At 40.3% G+C, this 19,806-nt stretch overlaps 1 protein-coding gene across 3 annotated transcripts; it reads right to left on the reverse strand.

The window, feature by feature from the left end:
• Positions 1–8,501: 8,501 nt before the first annotated feature.
• On the reverse strand, positions 8,502–16,581 carry pfkfb3 (6-phosphofructo-2-kinase/fructose-2,6-biphosphatase 3). 3 transcript variants are annotated; one of them, XM_086146915.1, is made up of 16 exons: positions 16,322–16,581; positions 14,323–14,451; positions 14,104–14,200; positions 13,945–14,011; positions 13,786–13,860; positions 13,649–13,705; positions 13,403–13,527; positions 13,103–13,310; positions 12,878–13,024; positions 12,686–12,790; positions 12,211–12,340; positions 11,709–11,836; positions 11,393–11,581; positions 11,106–11,128; positions 10,586–10,636; positions 8,502–9,862 (listed from the first exon to the last, which is right to left on the reverse strand). In XM_086146915.1, the coding sequence occupies exons 1-16, from the start codon at positions 16,398–16,400 to the stop codon at positions 9,856–9,858; spliced, it is 1,617 nt and encodes a 538-aa protein (XP_086003041.1). In that variant the 5' UTR covers positions 16,401–16,581; the 3' UTR covers positions 8,502–9,855. The 3 variants fall into 3 exon arrangements, with proteins under 3 accessions (XP_086003041.1, XP_086003044.1, XP_086003042.1); XM_086146918.1 differs by lacking the exon at positions 10,586–10,636; XM_086146916.1 differs by lacking the exons at positions 10,586–10,636; positions 11,106–11,128.
• Between the last annotated feature and the right edge of the window lie 3,225 nt (positions 16,582–19,806).

Below are 19,806 nucleotides of genomic sequence, written 5' to 3' on the forward strand. Positions count from 1 at the left end.
CTAACCTTCATCCCTCTCCTTTCCAGAGCATACCTCCACCTCTCAAGATTTTTCTCAACCTGTTCCCTGTTCCCTCACTACAGATCACAATGTCATCTGCAAACATCATGGTCCGTGGAGATTGCCCTCTAACTTCGTGTGCCAACTTATCCATCACCACTGCAAACAAGAAGGGGCTCAGAGCTGATCCCTGATGGAGTCCCACCTCCACCTTGAACTTCTCTGTAACATCTACAGCACACCTCCCCACTGTCTCACAGCCAGCATACATGTCCTGCACCAGTCTAATATACTTCTCTGCCACTCCAGACTTCCTTATACAATACCAGAGTCTCTTGTCACCCTTTCATGTTTTTTTCTAGGTCTACAAAAGTGCAATGCAGCTCCCTCTGACCTTCTCTGTACTTCTCTATTAGCATTCTCAAAGCAAATACTGCATCTGTAGTACTCTTTCTAGGCATGAAGGCCATTTTTAGGCCATACTGCTGCTCACTCTCTAAGATCCTGTTGAATAATCTAGCCAGAAACTCTACCACTGCCTCTCCTAGACACTTCCACTCCCGCACAGGACCAACTGCCTTTCAGCTCTTTATCCTCTTCAATGGTTTTCTCACTTCACTTTTACTAATCTCTGCTACTTTGTGGTCTACAATGTCACCTCTTCTTCAAAGTATGCTGTCCATCTTCTATTACTCTTCTAGCATCTGCCAATACATTTCCCTCACTATCCTCAATCACTTGGACCTGCTGTACATCCTTTCCATCTCTGTCTCTCTGTTTTGCCAATTGGCCTCTGTTTTGTCGCTGTTTGATCGACAGGGTGAACGCCGCCTTAGCCTTCAGCTGGGATAGTCTCTACTCAACCATACATAGATGATAAGCACTTTAGATAAGGAATTAATTAATGTAATTGACAGAATGAATTGTCATTACGTCAGTCTACTAAAGGTTTGAATGAGATTCTGTTCTTCTGTTGTTTCTCAAAGCTGTTCTTGGGACCTCTGGGTGACTTTGTACTAACATAACATAAGATATATAAATATACACAATGTATGGATATATATATATATGTATGGATATAAGTGCAAAACAGTGTTCTTTCTTTGCGTCTTTCATGCCTAATTCCTCACTCTGCCCTGTCAGTGACCTGTGAACAGCACAGGTTTCAAAACACAATTACAGCACATCAAGAAAAAAAAGAAGTTGATTTCATTGGGTCAAAACTTCCCATCTGTCTTGAGAGGAAAGAGGAACAGGACAGTTTACCTCGTGGTCAAATTATAAAGACTGTTTCACCTGTTGGAAGAATACGAAGCACTATAAACCCAACATTTTACCATCTTATTGGTATTATGATAGTAAAATCCAAAAGTATCATAACTGACACATATAATTTCAATGTATTTTTTCGAGAAAATCTTGATTGTTGAATTATGATTAATTTCAATAAGTTAAAGAACATATCAGTCTTTCTTTTCAGTCTATCTTTTTGATAGAAAAACAGATATTGTCATCATAACAGCTTTAAATATTTGGTGGTTGTGAAAACATCCAGTTCTGCCTCAAATCTGCCTCATCATGAGTTGTTTTTTACGCTCCTCTGTATTTATAGAATGGGGTTGAAACACGGGTTAAAATTCTTTCTCACAGACTGCTGCCTATGATGGGATGGATAAGAAAACGCTTTATTGTTTATTGGTTTTAAAGGTCCTGTCTTTAGGAAGACCAAAGAGAAGATTTATGGACGTAGTGAGAGAGGATATTAAGTGAGTTGGTGTGAGAGAGGAGGATACAGAGAAGAGGGTTAGATGGAGAAGGTTGATTCGCTGTGGCAACTCCTGAAGGGAAAAGCCAAAAGGAAAAGAAGAAGGTTTTAAGAGAGCCTTGCATCATTTTTCTCCACACATCTGTACCCTATTCTTGCATCCAAGAATAAGTATCAACTTAATTTATCCATCTCAAGGAAATAACTTGAAAGTGGAGAAAAGTTTTTCAACAGTAAAAGTAACACGGCCTGCTATTCCTGTCTATTTTTGTGCGGAATGCAATGAGACTGACATGACTTGCACTTGCATGTTTTAGCTGTATGTCATGCACAGATCCAGACACAGCTGCTTGTAGCCTTGCAGAAAACAATGAACGTCAGTGCGTGAGTACACATCACTCGCTGAGAGCACATCGCAAATGGAAGCTCGTCCTGTCTGGTGCAGAGATTGAGCTCTGGCGAGCTCGGTGTGTGTCCCGTCCAAAGATAACTGCAGCCCACATTTTTTCTACAAACCGAGCTGACTTTCTGATAAAACTCATTAACAACCATCTCCCCCCTCATGCAGAAAAATAAGATGGTTTGTGAATTACAACCAGAGACTCAGAGCCTCTGCTTGTAAAATACTAGAAGACATCCGGTGGTGTTTCCCAATGGATTTGCTGTAAATGTTTAAAAAGTGACCCATTGCGCCATATCGGCTTTTTTTCTATGTGAAGACGAGTAAGACCATGATTACTGATGGCGAATTCCCGTCCCCACCCAGACCCCCACACACAGTAACAATGGTAACATCACAATGTAATTTGCAATATAATGCAAAATTTGGAATTCCACATGCAGCAGCAAAGTGCACTGGTCCTGTCTGATGTGATGAAATCCATACTATGATAGGAAATGTCCTGATGTGTGAGGCATTACACCAATGTCAGACACACCACATTAAGCTGTGATAGATGACCTAAGAAAATTATAAAGAAATGCAATTTTTGCCACATAACCAGTTGCACAAAAGGACTGAGGGTGTGAGCTCCAATAACCTTTTAAAGGCATTACACATGTCACTTGGACTTAAATCATTCTTATTTGTTTCTTTCATTTGTTACTTGGTTTTGTTTTGTGTCAGAGGCAGTAAAGTTGTAGAATTCTATAGACTCATTTCACAACAGCCAACGCATCTTTTTTCCCCAATTTTCGGGGGAAAATCAAACCAGATATTAACTCTGTGGATAGTGGACCTATTACCATGTGTACTATGAATATCACCGCGTACAGTATCTGTGTGTGGAAACCATGTCATCACCAGATCTGATAGTCCCAAAATCCAAAAAAGAAGAAACAGATGTGTAAAACAAGAACTATTTCATTTCCATCTCATTTATTGCGGGACCGGAGGGTGATGTTTCTCTCTCTCTCTCTCTCTCTCTCTCTCTCTCTCTCTCTCTCTCTCTCTCTCTCTCTCTCTCTCTCGCTCTTTATCATGGGTGAATGTGAGGCTGCGCACATCACTCTGTGGTTTAAGTTTTATTATGTAGAGTTGGAAAGGGAAAAAGAGGCGGTGGGGGTAATGGGTTTTCAGATGAGTGTAGCTTTGTCCATGTTTACCTAGCACCATTAAAAATGTCTCAATATCTCCCGCATACCTATTTTTCACTGCATTCCTCTACTCTTCTCCGATCAGTCCAGAAAATTATAAGATATCTAACCTCATTTCAGCTTGTTTACATAGTATCTTCATTTCACTCTTCTCCTCCCATCCCCGGAGCTGGCGTGTCTGTTGTCCTTGACGATCCTATTAGACAGTTATTAAGCCATTAGCTCGGTGAGGCTTTAGGAACAGTGAGGACACCAGTATAACAGGAAGTAAGCTGATGTTTTCTAATAGGGTAAATTGACGCTGACTAAGTTATTCCTTTTCTTTCCAATCCAGAGGCTAATCTGGAACCTATTAAGGCACAAATGGAATGATGTCACTTTTTTGAGAGTGGTTTGGCACACATATGTGACTTATTACCTCTTCTAATTTAGGCAGGTTATTTGTCCGTAATGACAATCGTTAAATCTCCTTGCCTGGTAATTGTGAATATCTGCATTAGTAGTGCAAAGAGATGATGCGGTGGAAGCGGTGGTGTGTGTAAGGCGTCTCTCTGTCTGTGGTGCTTTTTGTTTTAACTCAGTCTCTCAATTCTGCCTGAACGATTTCACCAGATGATTCACAAATGTGTGGGATTAACATATTCGGTTTGGTTGACAAAGAAGGGAGTTTAAGTGTGTAGCATCCAAAGGGTATAAATTCATGTTCAATGTGACTTTTTGGAGAGAAAAAAATAGTAAGTAGGATGTTTTCATCTTTCTAGAGTAATTTCCTGAGTCATTATTTTACTTTTTTGCCTAAATCAACTCCTTATTCAATATATGAATTGATTTTCGTGTCTTCTGAAAAAATTGAAAAATTAGGCAATTGTTTTAAGAAGGCAACCAAATCAGATAATGGTCGGAGATTCATGTGAGACAAAACCGGTATGCATTATGTTTTAATGCATACCTGGAAAATTTAAAACAGATTAAGCAAAACCCTCCAATCCACAAAATAACACACAAAAATGAAAGACAACTGATTCTTTCCACTTTTAATCCTGTAGTGAATTAATATCAAAATATAATAGTCAATTGCTGACTGCAAGAGTAAGAATTAGCATAAAACGTGAGTTGTTTTTTTTTATTGTTTACGTTTCAATAAAAGTGCAGTCGGTGAAATGAATGCGCCCTATGCAACTGGACTCACAACGAAAACAAAGATGACTTGCTACAGTAAGACAGTCCTTTGTGCCAGCAATGGGACTATGCAGGAGATCACGTACATGGGCTTTTATTTCAGAGCCAGTGTAATCAGGGATAAGTCACAGCCTATTTAATCTCTTCTACTCCATTCAAGGCCTCCTGAATGACTTATCCTCTCCATTCAGCAGAAAATCTCCCCATCAGGGGCCTCAACACAAAGAGGGAGGGATGAGTTTTCACTCTTCTGCATCAATAGTGGAGGTATTGGGTTTATACAACATTGAAAACACTGCGCAGTCAAAGGTCAATGTGTACGTCAGGGGCCATCCATAGTGATGTGCCGATTCATATTCACACATCTACCAGATGTTTCGCTTTCTCTTTTGCCTTTTATTTATTTATTTTGTGTGTTCGTAAGACGCTCTGTTGTTTTCCGTTTCAAGTTTGCCGGTTCAACTTCTCTTGTTCACTTTGGTGAAACACCTGCCTTGATTTTCTTACATTGTCTTATTATCTTATTCTACTATTGACTAATGATGACTTTAATAACACTCGTAGTAACCTACAACTACTGCCGCAGAGTGCGAGAAGAGTCCGGTCAACATTTTTGTTTTTTAGAAGATTATGTGATGCAACGCAACGGTAATAGTTCCTTGTGGTATTCAAATGAAAGTAAAACTGTCATGACAGGAACAAAAGTAGGCACTGCTGATTTACTAGACCATTGAACAGTAGACCATAGACCAGGGACGGGCAATTATTTTAGCCACTTTCTTATTTAATTTTTATGTGCGGGCCAACTAGGAATCATGTAAACAGAACAAAATGAAATTGCAATTTAAATATTAAAGTTTTTCGGCATTATATTTCAGCTTTAATCATGAATGGTCATATAAATGTACCGACATCATTTTGTATGTAATCACCCATACAAAATTAAACAAAAGACAAAAAAAGGGGTTGAAAAATATTGAAATATTCAAAGAAAATAGTTTGGCGGGCTGGATAAAAAACCAAAATGGGCCGTATGTGGCCCGCGGAACGAAAAATGCCCAGGTCTGTCATAGACAATTAAGCAAGTACTGCAAAAACACAAGATAATTCATGTATTAATCTCATATTTTTTAGTAGATCAGTAGAAACAATCATATCTGTGCGTATAAAAATCTAGGTAGGTACATTTAAAAAAAGATTGTTTCGCCATTTAATTCCATCCTATTCTGTCACACTGCTATAGAAACTGACTTGAGGAATCCTCAGGGTTACCTCTGAGTTCCCTCCCTGGGTCATTCCCTCTATTTTTGAAATCCGCTTCCTCTTCAATTCATTCTCACTCTTCTTTCTCTACCTGTGTCTTTCCTCATATCCATCCTCTCAGTTCATTAGCTGGTCTTCCCCGTGGCGCCCCTGGCTTCTGGCCTACCTGCCCGCCTTGGAGTCTCACCACCTGTTGCTTCTTTCCCTGGTCCACTCGAGTTCAGGTTCCTGTCTCTCTGTTTTTGTCAGCTCCTGTTTGCCGGTCAGTTTGGCAGTTTAACATTCCAGCTGTGTCCCCTGTTTCTGGCCCTTCCTGTTGTTACCTATTTTTTTGTCCATTCGGCTTATTTCTTAAAAAGCTGAGTTCTTTGGTTCCCCCGCCCCTGCTGATTTGGCTGTTGGGTTCCCGGGACTCTGCCACAACACACGATTTAACTTTTATAAAACTCCCTGGGTTTATTTTGGGCAAAACATGGGCAAATGAGTTTTGGTATAGTCAATTATTAAAGGTCCTCGCATGGACTGGAGGGTGGGATATCTATCGTCACATGTGAGCATGTGTTTTTTTATGGACGATAGTCATAAAACCATAAATGTGTATTGTGATTCCAATGCAAGGTACTCACGAGTATTCTTCCTGGCTGGTGGGAGGTTAGTTCACCTTTTTTTATCTCTATGGTTCAAAACTGAAAGATAGTAAAGGTGTATGTTCAGGTGTTACTTTGAACCCAAGAGTGGGGGCAGGGGGTCACCAAGAAGGAAGCACTGATCAGTCGCACAAGGAGGAGGAAGCTGAGTCATGATATTCTCCGTTCCCTCAGGGAAAATGAATCACTCTGCGAGTAGAAGCGGGTAAATGTCACTTGTGCTTTTCTCCATGCCTATATTGATTAGAAACCCTATTTCACTGCGTCAACCACTCCAAACACCTGGTCGCATCACACCCACAGTGATTCTGTGTATGTCAGAGTGATTGAGGACACACAGTCCTCTGTCAGTACAGCTTTAGGTAGCTATTTGTGGAGCCACTGGCTTAGTTCTCCCTGTTAATGACGGGCCTACGACCCATTCATACACCTGACACAGCAGCTTGTCTCTCCCACAGAGATGAAAAAATACTCTGGCCAAATATCAGCACCAAAACAGGCACCATTGCAAGGCTGCGGTTGTTAGGACAACACTGTCAACAGTTGGAGATACTAGCAGTTACAGCTTTCACTCTTTTGGCTCACATCTTAGCATTTTATTTGTTAAAGATCTACTTGTTATGTCAACATTGGATTAGCAAATTCAAGATGTTTACATGAACCATTGGATTTATATTTTGATGGCAAATTATTATTATTATCATTATTATTATTTGTTTATTATTAGCTCTATTTCTTCATCTTCAAATATTGATATTGGTGCAAAAATATGGTCCCAGTCATGAAGTGCCTGCGTGACAGAATGCATGATGTTGAGGTGTATAGTTAAAATAGATGCTTATATTTAGTTGGAAAAGTGGGTCAAAACATGAAAAAGACAAGTTAAAATGCTTAGGAGGGTTTATGTGGTAATGTGCTAAGTGCTGAAAAAGAGAAGGAGTTACGTGTGTGTGTGTGTGTGTGTGTGTGTGTGTGTGTATGTGTGTGTGTGTGTGTGTGTGTGTGTGTGTGTGTGTGTGTGTGTGTGTGTGTGTGTGTGTGTGTGTGTGTGTGTGTGTTGCGTGTCTACGAGGAGTTCCAGTGAGGCGGAGCAGAAAGTGGTGAACCTGACAGCAGTCACATAGGCACTCTGTCCACAGGATGAGAAGGCTGAGCCAAGACTGCCATGATTCAGAATGAAGGAAATACCACATTTGACTGGCAAATGCAGTGTCTGAGTTTTCCCTCTGTCTGGGAAAGATGCAGGGATGAGGAGCTTGCTTTTCCTCATGTATCTGAGGTAAATGGGTTCATCTCATCTGCGGGTCTAATTTATAACTTGATGCGAGGATGAACCAGATCATGGATCATATATTGATGTCACAAACTTACATTCGTGGAACTTTCCAATTTATTTTGAAAAATATACTAATATGCACTAACATTGATTCTGCATTCATTTGAAGTCATTAGGAATGAGAGTAAGAGTGAGTAACTTTTATTCAGTGTTAGGAGTTACTAGTATCTTGCAATTAGTGTAACAGAAGACACTTTTAAAAAGGAAAACTTCAAGAATCATGGATGTATTCACAGACATGTGTTAGATATGTGTTTCCACATAAGAAAGATGGAAAATAGCTTAATTTTTTCTTCAAATTAACCAACTTTTTGGTTGACTTTCTAGGTAACATTAATCTAATCATACAAGCTATTTCACTTGATCCTTATATGACAACGAATACATGTATGTAGAAAACTGATTTTTCATGTTTACCACCCAGTAAGTTTACAGTGTTCTGCTCTCATCTGAACGATTACACTGCCTGTGCAGAGGTAACCTGACCAGCAAGAGAACACGACCCCCTGACGACAGGACTTCCGAGCTACTTCCCGGCTGTGCCGTCACAAAAGGCCTGATAAGCAGCAAACAGTGTGTGACTCATGAATTATGTGACTATCTCAGAGGAGTTATGATTTCCAGTACACACTGAATGATTGTCTTATGACTTCCATATAAGTACACCGCAAGTTGTAAAGGCTCCTTTGGAATAAAATCAATACAGTAGAGGACATCTATTTCCCAGTGAATTTATTGGTCCAGCAGATGCAAAAAAAATCAAATACAACATACTGTCCAGACATGCATATTCAAAGGAGATGCCTCTCATTCAAAGCAGTCATTCAACTACATTACAAAATAAATAGAGAATGTAATAAAATGTATTTTTTTCTTCTTTACAAAAAACAAATTTCAAGTATCTCAAGCAAACATGTTACCAAAAGTTTTATTAGAAGTCACAAGAAACATTCTTAGTAAATCATATTTTCCATTCACTCAAAATAAATTGGTACAAAAACACTTAATTACATTTTCTGTTGAGGAGAATTCCGAGTCATCTCCTAGCCTCTCCAGTTAGACTTTATGTACATTAACATTTACAAAGATATTATTAACAGCACGCTTTGTTATAAGAAAATATAGGTGCTCACGTTTGTGCGTAGCCGACAGCAAAATGAGATTGAACACTGAACTAAAACAAAATTTAATTGAAGAGATGTTAGCTATGTTAACTGATTCGTATCAGCAGATCTAAATATAATGGAAAATAAATATCTTGTGAAAAGTTAATTACTCAAATGATATGTGAAATTATTAGGTGAAAGTTGGTGCCTCTCCTTAAGCATTCAAGTCCAAAATAATAACCAGAGAAGCGGCATCGGGCTTGCAAAGCAAGCACTACAGGCACTCTGACTGCAGCAAAGGTGATATTTGCCATAAGAAAAAAACAGACATACAAATAAAAAAAAGTAAAAATGTATCCCCGTTGTGCAAAATGATTTCTTATTTCATAGACTGTGTCCAATTGTACCACTCAGCCCTAATACACATTTTAGACAAACATCTACATCAGCGCCTCCAAATAAGGATGGTTAACATTGTAAACTAAATTCTTAAGTGTTACAACATGGTTAAAAAAACATTAAATGAAGTCAAGATGTTTGAGGTTGGTCTTTTGGTCTCTCTGAAAATAAGAAAGTGGAGTCCCAGAGAGCTGTCTAAGCTGTGAAATGTAACATGAATAAACTGAGTCACAGTTGACCTCTTTTAGTCTAAAATTCATGATACACAAGAGGTTTTCCAATTTCCCAAAGAACAAATTCATTATTCCCAGAGACAGAACATATTGAGGATGGCAGCAAAGGGAGGACTTGAAAAATAAAATCTCTCTGGACGTAAATATCTAATAAGACAATGGAGTGACAAGGGATCTAAGATTTAGCAGGCTCTTTTGAAAGAGAGAATGTCTGACAATAGTGTTTTCAGCAGGCATCTCGGCAAACACGCTTGTGGCTCCCCTGCCAGGGGATCGATGCGGTTTCACTGGCAGGGCTGCAGGATGTCGTGGCGGCCAGATGACTTTCTCTTCAGGTTCTGCCAGGACAAAAGAAGCACAGACAGTTTGAACAGTTGTGCTGCGTTCTAGCTACTTTATCAAGAACAAAGAAAAGCACATATGGCGACCAACACCTGAGACACACCACAAGTGACAGTTGCAGTGTAATCACTAAACTGCCAGTTACATCACCTATGTTTTCTGGCCCCCTGGTATTTTTAGAGGGCGTAAAATCTCACACGGAGTTCATGAGTGTGTCAACAGGTTGGTGCGTCTGAATACGTGTGCCAGCACACATAATCCTCAGGTGATTATAAATGAGGTAGACAAGCTCACCCAGTGGTGGCTCGCACCAGCAAAACTAGCACTGACTTGTCACTTCCTCTCACAATCAGGTGACTTTCATGGCTTTTCTTGTAGTTTAATTAACAGTATGAAATATAATTCTTTTCTCTAGTCCTTCTTCTGGGGGTCCTAAACAAAGACTTTTCACTACAGCAGCAATGATTGCATTTGCACTGTTTAAGTTATATTTTTCTAAAATCTGTTATCTATATATTGTTGCTTCATGTTTGCATATATGTAGCACTAAGCATCTAGTTGAAGCTAGCTTTAGCATAATAAGGTGTTAAATAATTGATTCATCAAATTTGTCGTTTGAGTTTGTCTACCTTGCAGGCTGCGGATGTGTGTAAGTTTTGTTGCATCTAAGACTTGCATAAAACTACAAAGCCACAGCAAAGCATCTACACTGTGTTTACCTTTGAAAGACTAACAGCAAAACCACATCCAGATAGTGGAGGATGGTTCGTCTTTAAGCGGGACGAGACAGGCCAAAAATAAACCAATGACAAGAACAGGACAGTAAGCATGAATCAGCAAACTATAGTATACAGATTGTCATGGTAACACCAGTGATTATGAAAGCAGACAGGAATGATGGGAATGTAAACATGAAAATGAACATCCCCACAACCCCCTCACCCCTGCCAGGAAAAGCAACTTCCCCTGAGTTATGAATGGGAAAATACACTGACTGGATTGTATCATTAGGAATGGTCTTACAAAATCCCACTATTACTCTATTAAGGGATATGTAACATTTCCAGGTCTATTTAGATGAACCACTATTTTAGTTTGAGGTTTTCATGTTCCCTTTCACCTCCCCAGTTCTCAACTACATATGGGGTGGGGAAAAGAAAAAAATTGCAGTGCACAGACACAGTGGGAAAACGAGATGAAATCGAGACATGCAGTTATGAGCTATGAGCAAATACTTACAGGCAAACTTTGCCCAGCCAGTGCTGCATCGTGCAGAGTGGAGAAGGCATTCGAGAAAGAGGACAGGAAATAAGTGAATGAATAAACATGGAGTCTATGCGGATGCATTTGAAAGCGAAACAGGCAAAGAGAAAGGGTCTTTTGAAATTTTCCAGAGATGTGCCAACTGTAGCTCATGCAATGTACCGGCAGTGATCAATCTTGTCAAATGTAGCGCACGGCTTGAAATAAAGTTTTATCCTGGTGAATCCTGAAAAAATATATATCATTAATGAGTTAATAATCACCTGTCCAGCCAGGGAAAGAGGGAGGTGGGTCGGGCTGCAGAGGGCCAGAGAGGCTACTGAGGGTGGCAGCTCCTGAATGGGAGCCTCGTCCAGGTCATCGATGCGCGGTTTCTTGATGTTTGACTCTGGGCTGGTCAGGGGAGTCACACTGTTCCTCCTGATCAAGGTGCCTGGACCCCTCTTCACCTCCTGCAACGATTAAAACTACTGTATTATCCCATTACTTTGGAAAATAAATGTCTGTTCCTTTACACACACAAACACACACAGAGTAGTTATACATGACAATACAGGGCCTTCTGCTGTCAGGTCTTACCTCCGGGCGGTCTCTGTGGGTGTTCACCGCCTCCACATTAAGAGAGATGGACTCCACTTTGCACCCATAGGCCACAGGGGTGAGCTTCAGTACTGTGTGAAGGGGACACTTCAGGTAGGGCATTTCATCTGGAACAATGAAAAAGGGCTTGTGAGGACTGGGAAATATGTACATACACACAATAAGCCATCGAAATTATATATTTAGTGGTTTAATTCAATTGATCGAGAAAAACACAGATTACAGTCTTTTACAAAAATTGATTTTTTTCTGATAGTCTTTAGTCAAAACTTTGTTTGGGTCAGTCACTTCGCATTGATAACTAGATATCGTGGTATTTTTTAGAGTATCTAGTTTTATAATAATTAGAATAATTCAATTTTTTTTAAAGATCCTTATTCTTATTCTCTCACTAAAGCCAAACATTTAGGGAGGTGTTCTACGTGTCTTCTTGTGAATCAAGAAAAAGGAAACTCAGGCTTACTGGAGATGCAGTACTTACCCGCGCTTTTATCGAGGAAATAGGCAAGCAGGCAGCGCATGACGGCCTGGTGGCAGATAACCAGGACGTTCTCCTGCCTCTCAAGCTCCATGATGACCGGCTCCACTCGCTGCACCAGGTCCTGATAGGACTGCAGTCAAGAGGAAGGGAGTTTGTTACAGTTGAATTACTTATGTGTAAATGTATCAGCTATTTCTGTATTTCTGTTCTGTATATTCCGTTTAGAGGGTCATGACACTGATAAAAGTTATTGTGATAAAGGTCAATAATGATCCAGCCATGAGATAAGTGGTTTTGTTCAACATTAGATAAGTTGAACAAAGGGACTGATTTCATGAGGCTTGCGATATCTTGGTTTGGTTGAAATTTTGTGACACTTTTGGTTTCGGCTCTGTTTCATACAAAGTAATCTGACTCACCATAGCTGTGAAAACCCACCCTTATAATGAATAATGTGGGTGTAAGGCATGTGTACCTCTCCAGCAGGGTAGCGGTAGTAGAATTTATCTTCATCTCTCAGGGAAAACTCCTCTGGAAATTTCTCCTTTACTTCATCATAAGTCATCTCCTCACATACTCCCTAGAAACAAACACACCATGCATGTCATACTTTCATTTTAGAAAGAACACAGATTTTTTTGTGCTGTAGTATAAGACAGACACTCACTGCATCTATCTCATTCAGGGCCTTCCACTGCTCGTATGGGACTCCCAGGTGCTCGGCTGTCTGGATGCTGCGACACAGCTGGCTTGTCCAAACCTTCAGATCCTTCAACTGCTGCTCCTTGACAAACCCAGCCAGAGCTGCCGAGAACTGTAACATGGAACAAGCTTCAGTCTCTAGCTAACACTCAGAAATATACTCTGCCTCACCATATGTGGATCTCCCTACCTGTTTGCCGTGTGACGAGAGGCCAGAGTCACCACCCAGGCGCCCCTCTAGGTTATCGGTGCTCTCTCCATGTCGACATAGGTAGATGGTTCGGGGCTGCACATGGATGTTCATTAGGTAGTACACAATTTTACTTTGGATGTGATCCTGGATGCGATTGACAAGGAAGCGGCGACCAACGTCTATAACTTTAATGAAGGACAGATCTCTGGAGTAGGAGGACAGAGAAGATGTATGAGAAACTGAAAATGCATTTGAATTGGGAGTAATGTTCACACAAAATCAGTGTTGGGGAATTACCTATCGTGCTGATCGGGATCAAGAGGCTGGTAACTGGTCTTGTAGCATTCAATTCGCCTCTGAAAATCCAACATGGCTTCAGTCTTGTTGCAGTCCCTGTAATCTGGACAGGAAACCTTCACTTCCTGTATGGGAGGGGAGACTGTCAGATGGCAAACAATATACCTGAGGCCAGAGAGTTTGCAAAACAGTTAATGCTGTTTCCAGGGCAGAGAGGAGTTCTGGTATCATTAGAGTGTGATTTACCATGATGTTTGAAGCAATGACGCTGGGATCATCACAGACTGACTCGATGAAAAAGATCTAGATGGTGAAAATAGAGGTTGTTGAAAGTTGTACATTTGGTTTACTTCATTTCCTTGAATTACACTCAGATCACTCACCTTGAAACCATTTTCACTGCCAAACTGCAGGATCATCTCTCGCCTCTCCCTTGTTGTATTTGTGGCGTCAAATACCTGAGGAGTACAGGAAATTAAAATGGATTGTCTCGCTATGTTAAGCAGTTTTATTACAAAAACTATGCATTGTGGGTAACGTACCGCGACTTGGCCTCCCTCATCCTGCAGGTAGGATTTGACGTCCCTCAAGGCTGCTAAGGCACATTGTCTGAGGAGAGAAGAACACTGAGATTACACTTCCACTTCCACTTCCTCTTCAAAAACTAAAAATTAACCAAATGAAACCAAAAAATGACTTACTGACGAATTTTCACGGCACACTCATTATCAGGCTTGAAAAAATCAAAAGAGCTGTAGTTCTTGACTGCCTCCCTGCGATATTCTCCCACATTGAAGACTGGAACAAACACAGAAAAAGACAACAAGCTTTAAGATGATGTCTTGAAGACAAAAAACAGATGCCAGGAACATTGCCATTGAGGACATCAGCGCAAGTGTGTGTTGACGTGTGTTGCATACCTTTGGTGGGCATGCCAATCCAGTTGAGGTAGCGGGTGAGTTTTTTGGACATGTAAGTCTTCCCTCGGGCTGGGAGGCCGACCATCACGATAACAGTCGGTGGATTGGCAATGTGAGGGGCGCCACCCGCTGCAGAAAGGGATGGGGGGCAGGAGACCATTTGTACATGAATATATAATGACAAAGGAGCATGAAAACTCCTGTACTAACATTTAGCAAGATGCAATATGTCAGTCAACTGCAGACACAATACTACAGAAGAGCTACAACTCTTGAACATATTCATCAAAGCCCTTTATCATTTATGTCCACCTTATTGCACATCTGATCCACTTCTGAACACTGGGTCAACAGCTATGATGTAATTTACCCAAGCAATTTACATTAGGAGCCATGGACTCCGGTGGTCTGCATTTGTGTTTACATGTGTGCATAAATGATACAAAACATCAGTATGTTGATGACAGGAAAACTAGTCTGTCAAGTCTGTTTTTAAAGTCTATCAGAACATTTCAGATCATAGTTACTGAATCAAATAACAAATGTTAGAAATATGAATTACTTTTCATGTAATCCTGGTTCTGTCTGAAATAATTATGGATCATCCATAATGCAAGTAATTTTCAATTAATACGTTCATAAAAAAAAAAATAACTAAGCAAATAAGTTTGCAAATGAAAATTCAATTGACAAGGTTTTTTTTTTAAATGATGGTGAGCCATATGCAGACTGCAAAAATGCTTAATGAGTTCATATGTATGAAAAAAAATCTTGACTTATCACACATACTCAATTTAAAATTAATGAAGGACGCAGTCCTCCCTCTGTGAATCATGTGTTCAATATCTCCACCTTCATTTTGTTTGTCTGGTACTGCGCATGTTCTCTGTCCTCCTTTGCTGCATCAGCAGAGATCTCTCCCTAATCTTGTTTCCGACACAATGAGTGGAAAAAGGGATCGAGCTCTTAGTACAGACTCCAACATCTGATTGGTCGGTATTCTCCAGCTAACCTGGAGAATAACAAACAATTTATTTCCAGAGCTGCAAGTAGCAGAAATACATTTATCACTTATGCTGATGCAAGGACAAATAATTTATTGGAAATCATACAAATTACCCGACAGCCAGCGATAAACTCCCTTAAAAATATGTTTGAATGTTGTAAAATCACTTTCACAAACTATTTTTGAAAATGACATGTATTTGTATCCATCAAAATATGTCCCTTAACATTTTAATCTGACACTGCGGCATCAGCATAATCAGAGTCCGGAGTTGTAGTTTTGAGGTTGTCTAGTGTGGGGCAGAGGGATTCGCTCCTCACAAATCACTATCTACATCTATATCCAAGCATCGATCATAAAAGAGCAGCGGCACATGCCTGAATAAAGCGATCAGAAAAACCGGCCTTGACCCCACCCTAAAAGCAGATTTATATGCTTGCACCTAAATGCCGGTTTCCCACCATCATCCTTCCATTGTGGTTCACAAGCCCCGCCAGCCGCATGGCGGGGAGGGGGTCGCGCCACGCACACGCGCTACCGGCCGACCAATGACAGCAGGGCGGCATCACAGACGGGAGACAACAGGGAGGGGAGGAGGGTGCTCGGCGGTAACCATGGTGACCTCTTCACGGTCACGGCCACGGTCCAAAGATGTGTGGCGCGTGCCAATAGACAACAGGTGCACTGCTCCGTCGAGCGAATATGTCTAGCTTGTGTCCTGAGAAATGACTGTGTCTTTTTAGAAAAGTACTAAAAACAAAACAAAAAACAGGAAACAACTCTTGTGAGTTGCGCTGAAGACGACCGCAATGACGCGCAGAATGTATGAATCCCGGCGTCCTCCGGTTGAATTCTGGGGAAGCGAGTGACAGGAAACGCCTCCGGCCGGCACATAGCACTTTCACTTTGCCACACACGACTGACACCGGCGGCAACATGGACGTAAACTGCCTGTGCTGTAAGAATATCTTAAATATTTATATTAGTTCGTACCTCTCCGGGGCGCCGGCTTGTCATCCTTTGTAGGAACCCAGATCTTTTGGATCCTGTTCTGGGTCAGCTCTCTTGGCATTCCTCGGGGGCTGAAAAGACGCTCACGACACGGAAACCGAGCCGCTTAAAATCCCGTAGCTCGGAAAAACGAGAGGACGGACCCAGTGATGTCTCAGGCGGAGGGAGGCTGGATGTTCGGTGTCTGCGGAGCACGTTGAGCCGGTGCTAATCTGCCGTCGTGCTGAGCACGACGGCTATTTAACTCCACCCGGCCTGGGACAACGTGACTGTCGTGACGAAATAACGCTAACACGCGCTCGCGCTCGCGCACGCATGTACCGTGGAGGGTAAAGGAGAGCGCCGCCCCGTGGTACATCAACAGTACAACGTTATAAAGTAGTGCGGATCCCTTAAGGGAAAGATCATCACGACATTTTCATTTACTTTGCTGTCTGCATGATCCTGCTTTTTTTTTCATCTGCAATCTCGCTTCTCCGGCCGTAGACTAAAGATGAAATGAATAAGAAGTAGTGTATCACCTGTTTATCACGGGGTCAAACGTGCAGATTCACCTGCTCATCCTCCTTTGTCCCTGAGTTACACCAGATGTAATTATACATCGTAGTTTAGTATAAACTATAGAGAGCCCTCAAGGACTAAACATTATTCATGTACAGAAGTAGTTTAATGAAAGTATTCAGGGAATCTAAATCCCTTTGATTAATTAAAATTCAAAACAGGCACACTGTAAAATGTGTGCCGTGGAATTTGATTGACAGCTGAGGGACTGAGAACTTTAACCTTCTACAAAATGAAAAAGAAACTTTCTGACAGTTTGGGAATACTGATGTAATAATCTGTGATTATGTTATTAATGTTCAAGGGTAAAATGCACTACGGTTAATCATTAATAATGCCTTTCATGGCATGCAAAATTTAACTAAACTATAAAGCGCATGAGTGACACATTTCAAAGATCATGACATCACTTTAATTCTTTGTACAATAAATGTAAATATCTGTTATTAATAGCAATTTACTCCGGTTCTTGTTTCAGCAACATGTCATATGCTATCTGGTGTATTAAGTCTGTCTGTACATCAAAAAAGTATTTCAAAGTCGAATAAAATAAAAACTTTAGCAACTTCTGCTGTCTCACACTGATCAGAATGGTTTTCGTGAAAAACTCCTATTGCTTCACCTGTGCTTATACCTTAAAAAAAACCCTGTGGACTTTCAATAACCTCACAAGAACATATCCCACTTTCAATGACTTGGTTTTTTGACAACAGAGGAACGAACTGATCAATTTCAACCAGAAATACTGTACTTTCCACATTTTTATTTCTATGAACAACCTGTGAATTCTATCACAAATGTTTGTTTTCAAATGCAAAATGCTTAAAAGGAAATATGAACTTGGGCAATCAAGGTCAAGTTGTGATCTTTTCACCTCTCGACTCCAGACGTGCCACTGTACGATCTCAAAACACAGTCTGGTTGTGAAACCAAACATGGTATGTAAATATTCTTTAAGATTGTAAAACATGTTTTAAACTTTGCGTCAGATACAAAACTCTTCACAGATAAAAAGTATTGTGAAATTGATGCAGCATCGGTTCAAGAAGGATAAGACAATAATTACTCCCCTGGTTCAAACTGGAGAACAGGGTCAAGTCATGGGAGCAAATTTCACCAGATCTTTCGAAATGCAGGTTTCGATATGAATCCAAGCACAAGAACATTCTTTCATTTGCCAACCTGAAAAAATTACAATAAACTACATCAAAATTATGAATAAAGACAAATGACTGGAAATTGAAATTACTTTTAAAATAAACTAATAATAACAAATAAACATATTGAGAACTGGCAAGGAATCATGTGAAACCTCCAGCAAAAACTCTCTCCAAGTTTTTCATAAAAGCATGTTTGTTGTTGACATTATCAGTTCATGTCTTGGAAATTCCTGGGTTACTTTAGATTCAACTTCCATGACATGATTTCCACATTCTCAAATAATTATTGAACACAAATAAGGAAAATTTATTGCTCATTTTTCTGTAATTCTGAGCAAATTGCCAGGTAATTATTTACCAATTTTAGGTGGTTTTTGCTTAATTTTAGGAAGAGTTTTAAGTTGATTTTCTTCTCCCGGCATTTTTCTTTTATACTTTCTTTTGCATGACAGAGATAGTCAGGTTCAAGGCCAGGTCTATAGGCCTTTTTTTGGACCTGTTTAAGTCATGTTTCCATATATTGCTCTGCAAGTGTCTCTAGAAGAAAGCCATCTGACCATGACCCCTTGACCTCTCCCTAAGTCATTCCAATTGGTATTAAGGTCAGGGCTAACTACGCTGCCCTCCCATCAACCCGAGAGCCAAATAAATTGCTCGAGTGAGATGATCATGTTCAGAGTATGAACAGTCTCACATCAGGTCCTCCAATCACACACACAAACTAATACATAACTGTAGCCAAAGCACACTTACTACAGACACTCATCTGCACGTTAAGCTTTCCAGTTCAAGGTAACTTTTAAGTGCAAAACTTTTTTTTTATTTAGCTGTGATGTAATCTGATTGAGGAAGCCGTTATTTTCAGACAGAACTTACGCATTTAAATGAGCTTGTCAAATAAAAAGTATACCTTTACTGGGGTCTTTCAGACATGATTAGTTCCAATCCTCTTTGAAAAATCCTATTAATGTCATTAAAAGAAATTCAACCTAATTGGAGTGAACTGAATTTTAGCCAGAGATACACTATAAACAAGTAACATGATTCTGGTACTTATGATGTACTTTGTTATGTAAAGTGTGAGCATCAAGGAATGTCGGTGATTTAAGAACAAACAAATGTTGAGTGAGAAGTCCTGTAAATGCACTGGATAATCCTTGTTCATACTTAGTACGGTACAGATTACAATATAAAAAATACAATTACCCATAAGTACATTTAGCCCTATGGTTGTGCAAAATGTTTTCGATAATCAAACATGACACGTATAGGTATTCTAGTCCTTCCTAGGGTCAAATTTCTGTTAGAACCAAATTCATATTTCTTGACCTTTGACCTGTATAGCCCTGTTGCTTGAATGACAACTCTCAGTTCCTTCTTTTCATTTCTGGTTTCCCTGATCTGAATTAAACCTGCTCCAGTGGGATCCCTCCTGACGTTCTTCACCAAACTCTCCAGGGCTCCTGGCACACTTACATAAGATCTGAATGAGGCTTGGGGCTGCGTTCACCATCCCAGTCCCCTTCCCATAATCCATGACGGCTAAGTTAAGACTTGCAGGCCCAAGAGATCTGTTAACACGACTGCAGAGCCACTGTTATGTCAGACAAAATTCTGAGAGAATCTAGGTTTCTTGGAGCCATGACGGGATGTGTATATTTTGAATTCCATTTAAGATTTGTGTACAGGACCTTCATACTGCAATTGCTCTGTGTATTTCATGTATGAAGAAAATACCAGACAGGA

Source organism: Fistularia commersonii, chromosome 5 (genome assembly GCF_037954325.1).
Source record: "Fistularia commersonii isolate RoL2024-O1a breed Wild chromosome 5, RoL_Fcom_v1.0, whole genome shotgun sequence".
Taxonomy (NCBI): domain Eukaryota; kingdom Metazoa; phylum Chordata; class Actinopteri; order Syngnathiformes; family Fistulariidae; genus Fistularia; species Fistularia commersonii.

Bases quoted from the DNA above. Each gene is read 5' to 3' on its own strand.
- pfkfb3 (XM_086146915.1), bottom strand. From the start codon at position 16,400: ATGCCAAGAGAGCTGACCCAGAACAGGATCCAAAAGATCTGGGTTCCT. The intron at 13,528-13,648 runs GTAAATCACACT...CCTCCCATACAG, and splicing joins TCATTGCTTCAAACATCATG to GAAGTGAAGGTTTCCTGTCC. The intron at 10,637-11,105 runs GTAAGTATTTGC...TCCCGCTTAAAG, and splicing joins TGGCTGGGCAAAGTTTGCCT to ACGAACCATCCTCCACTATC.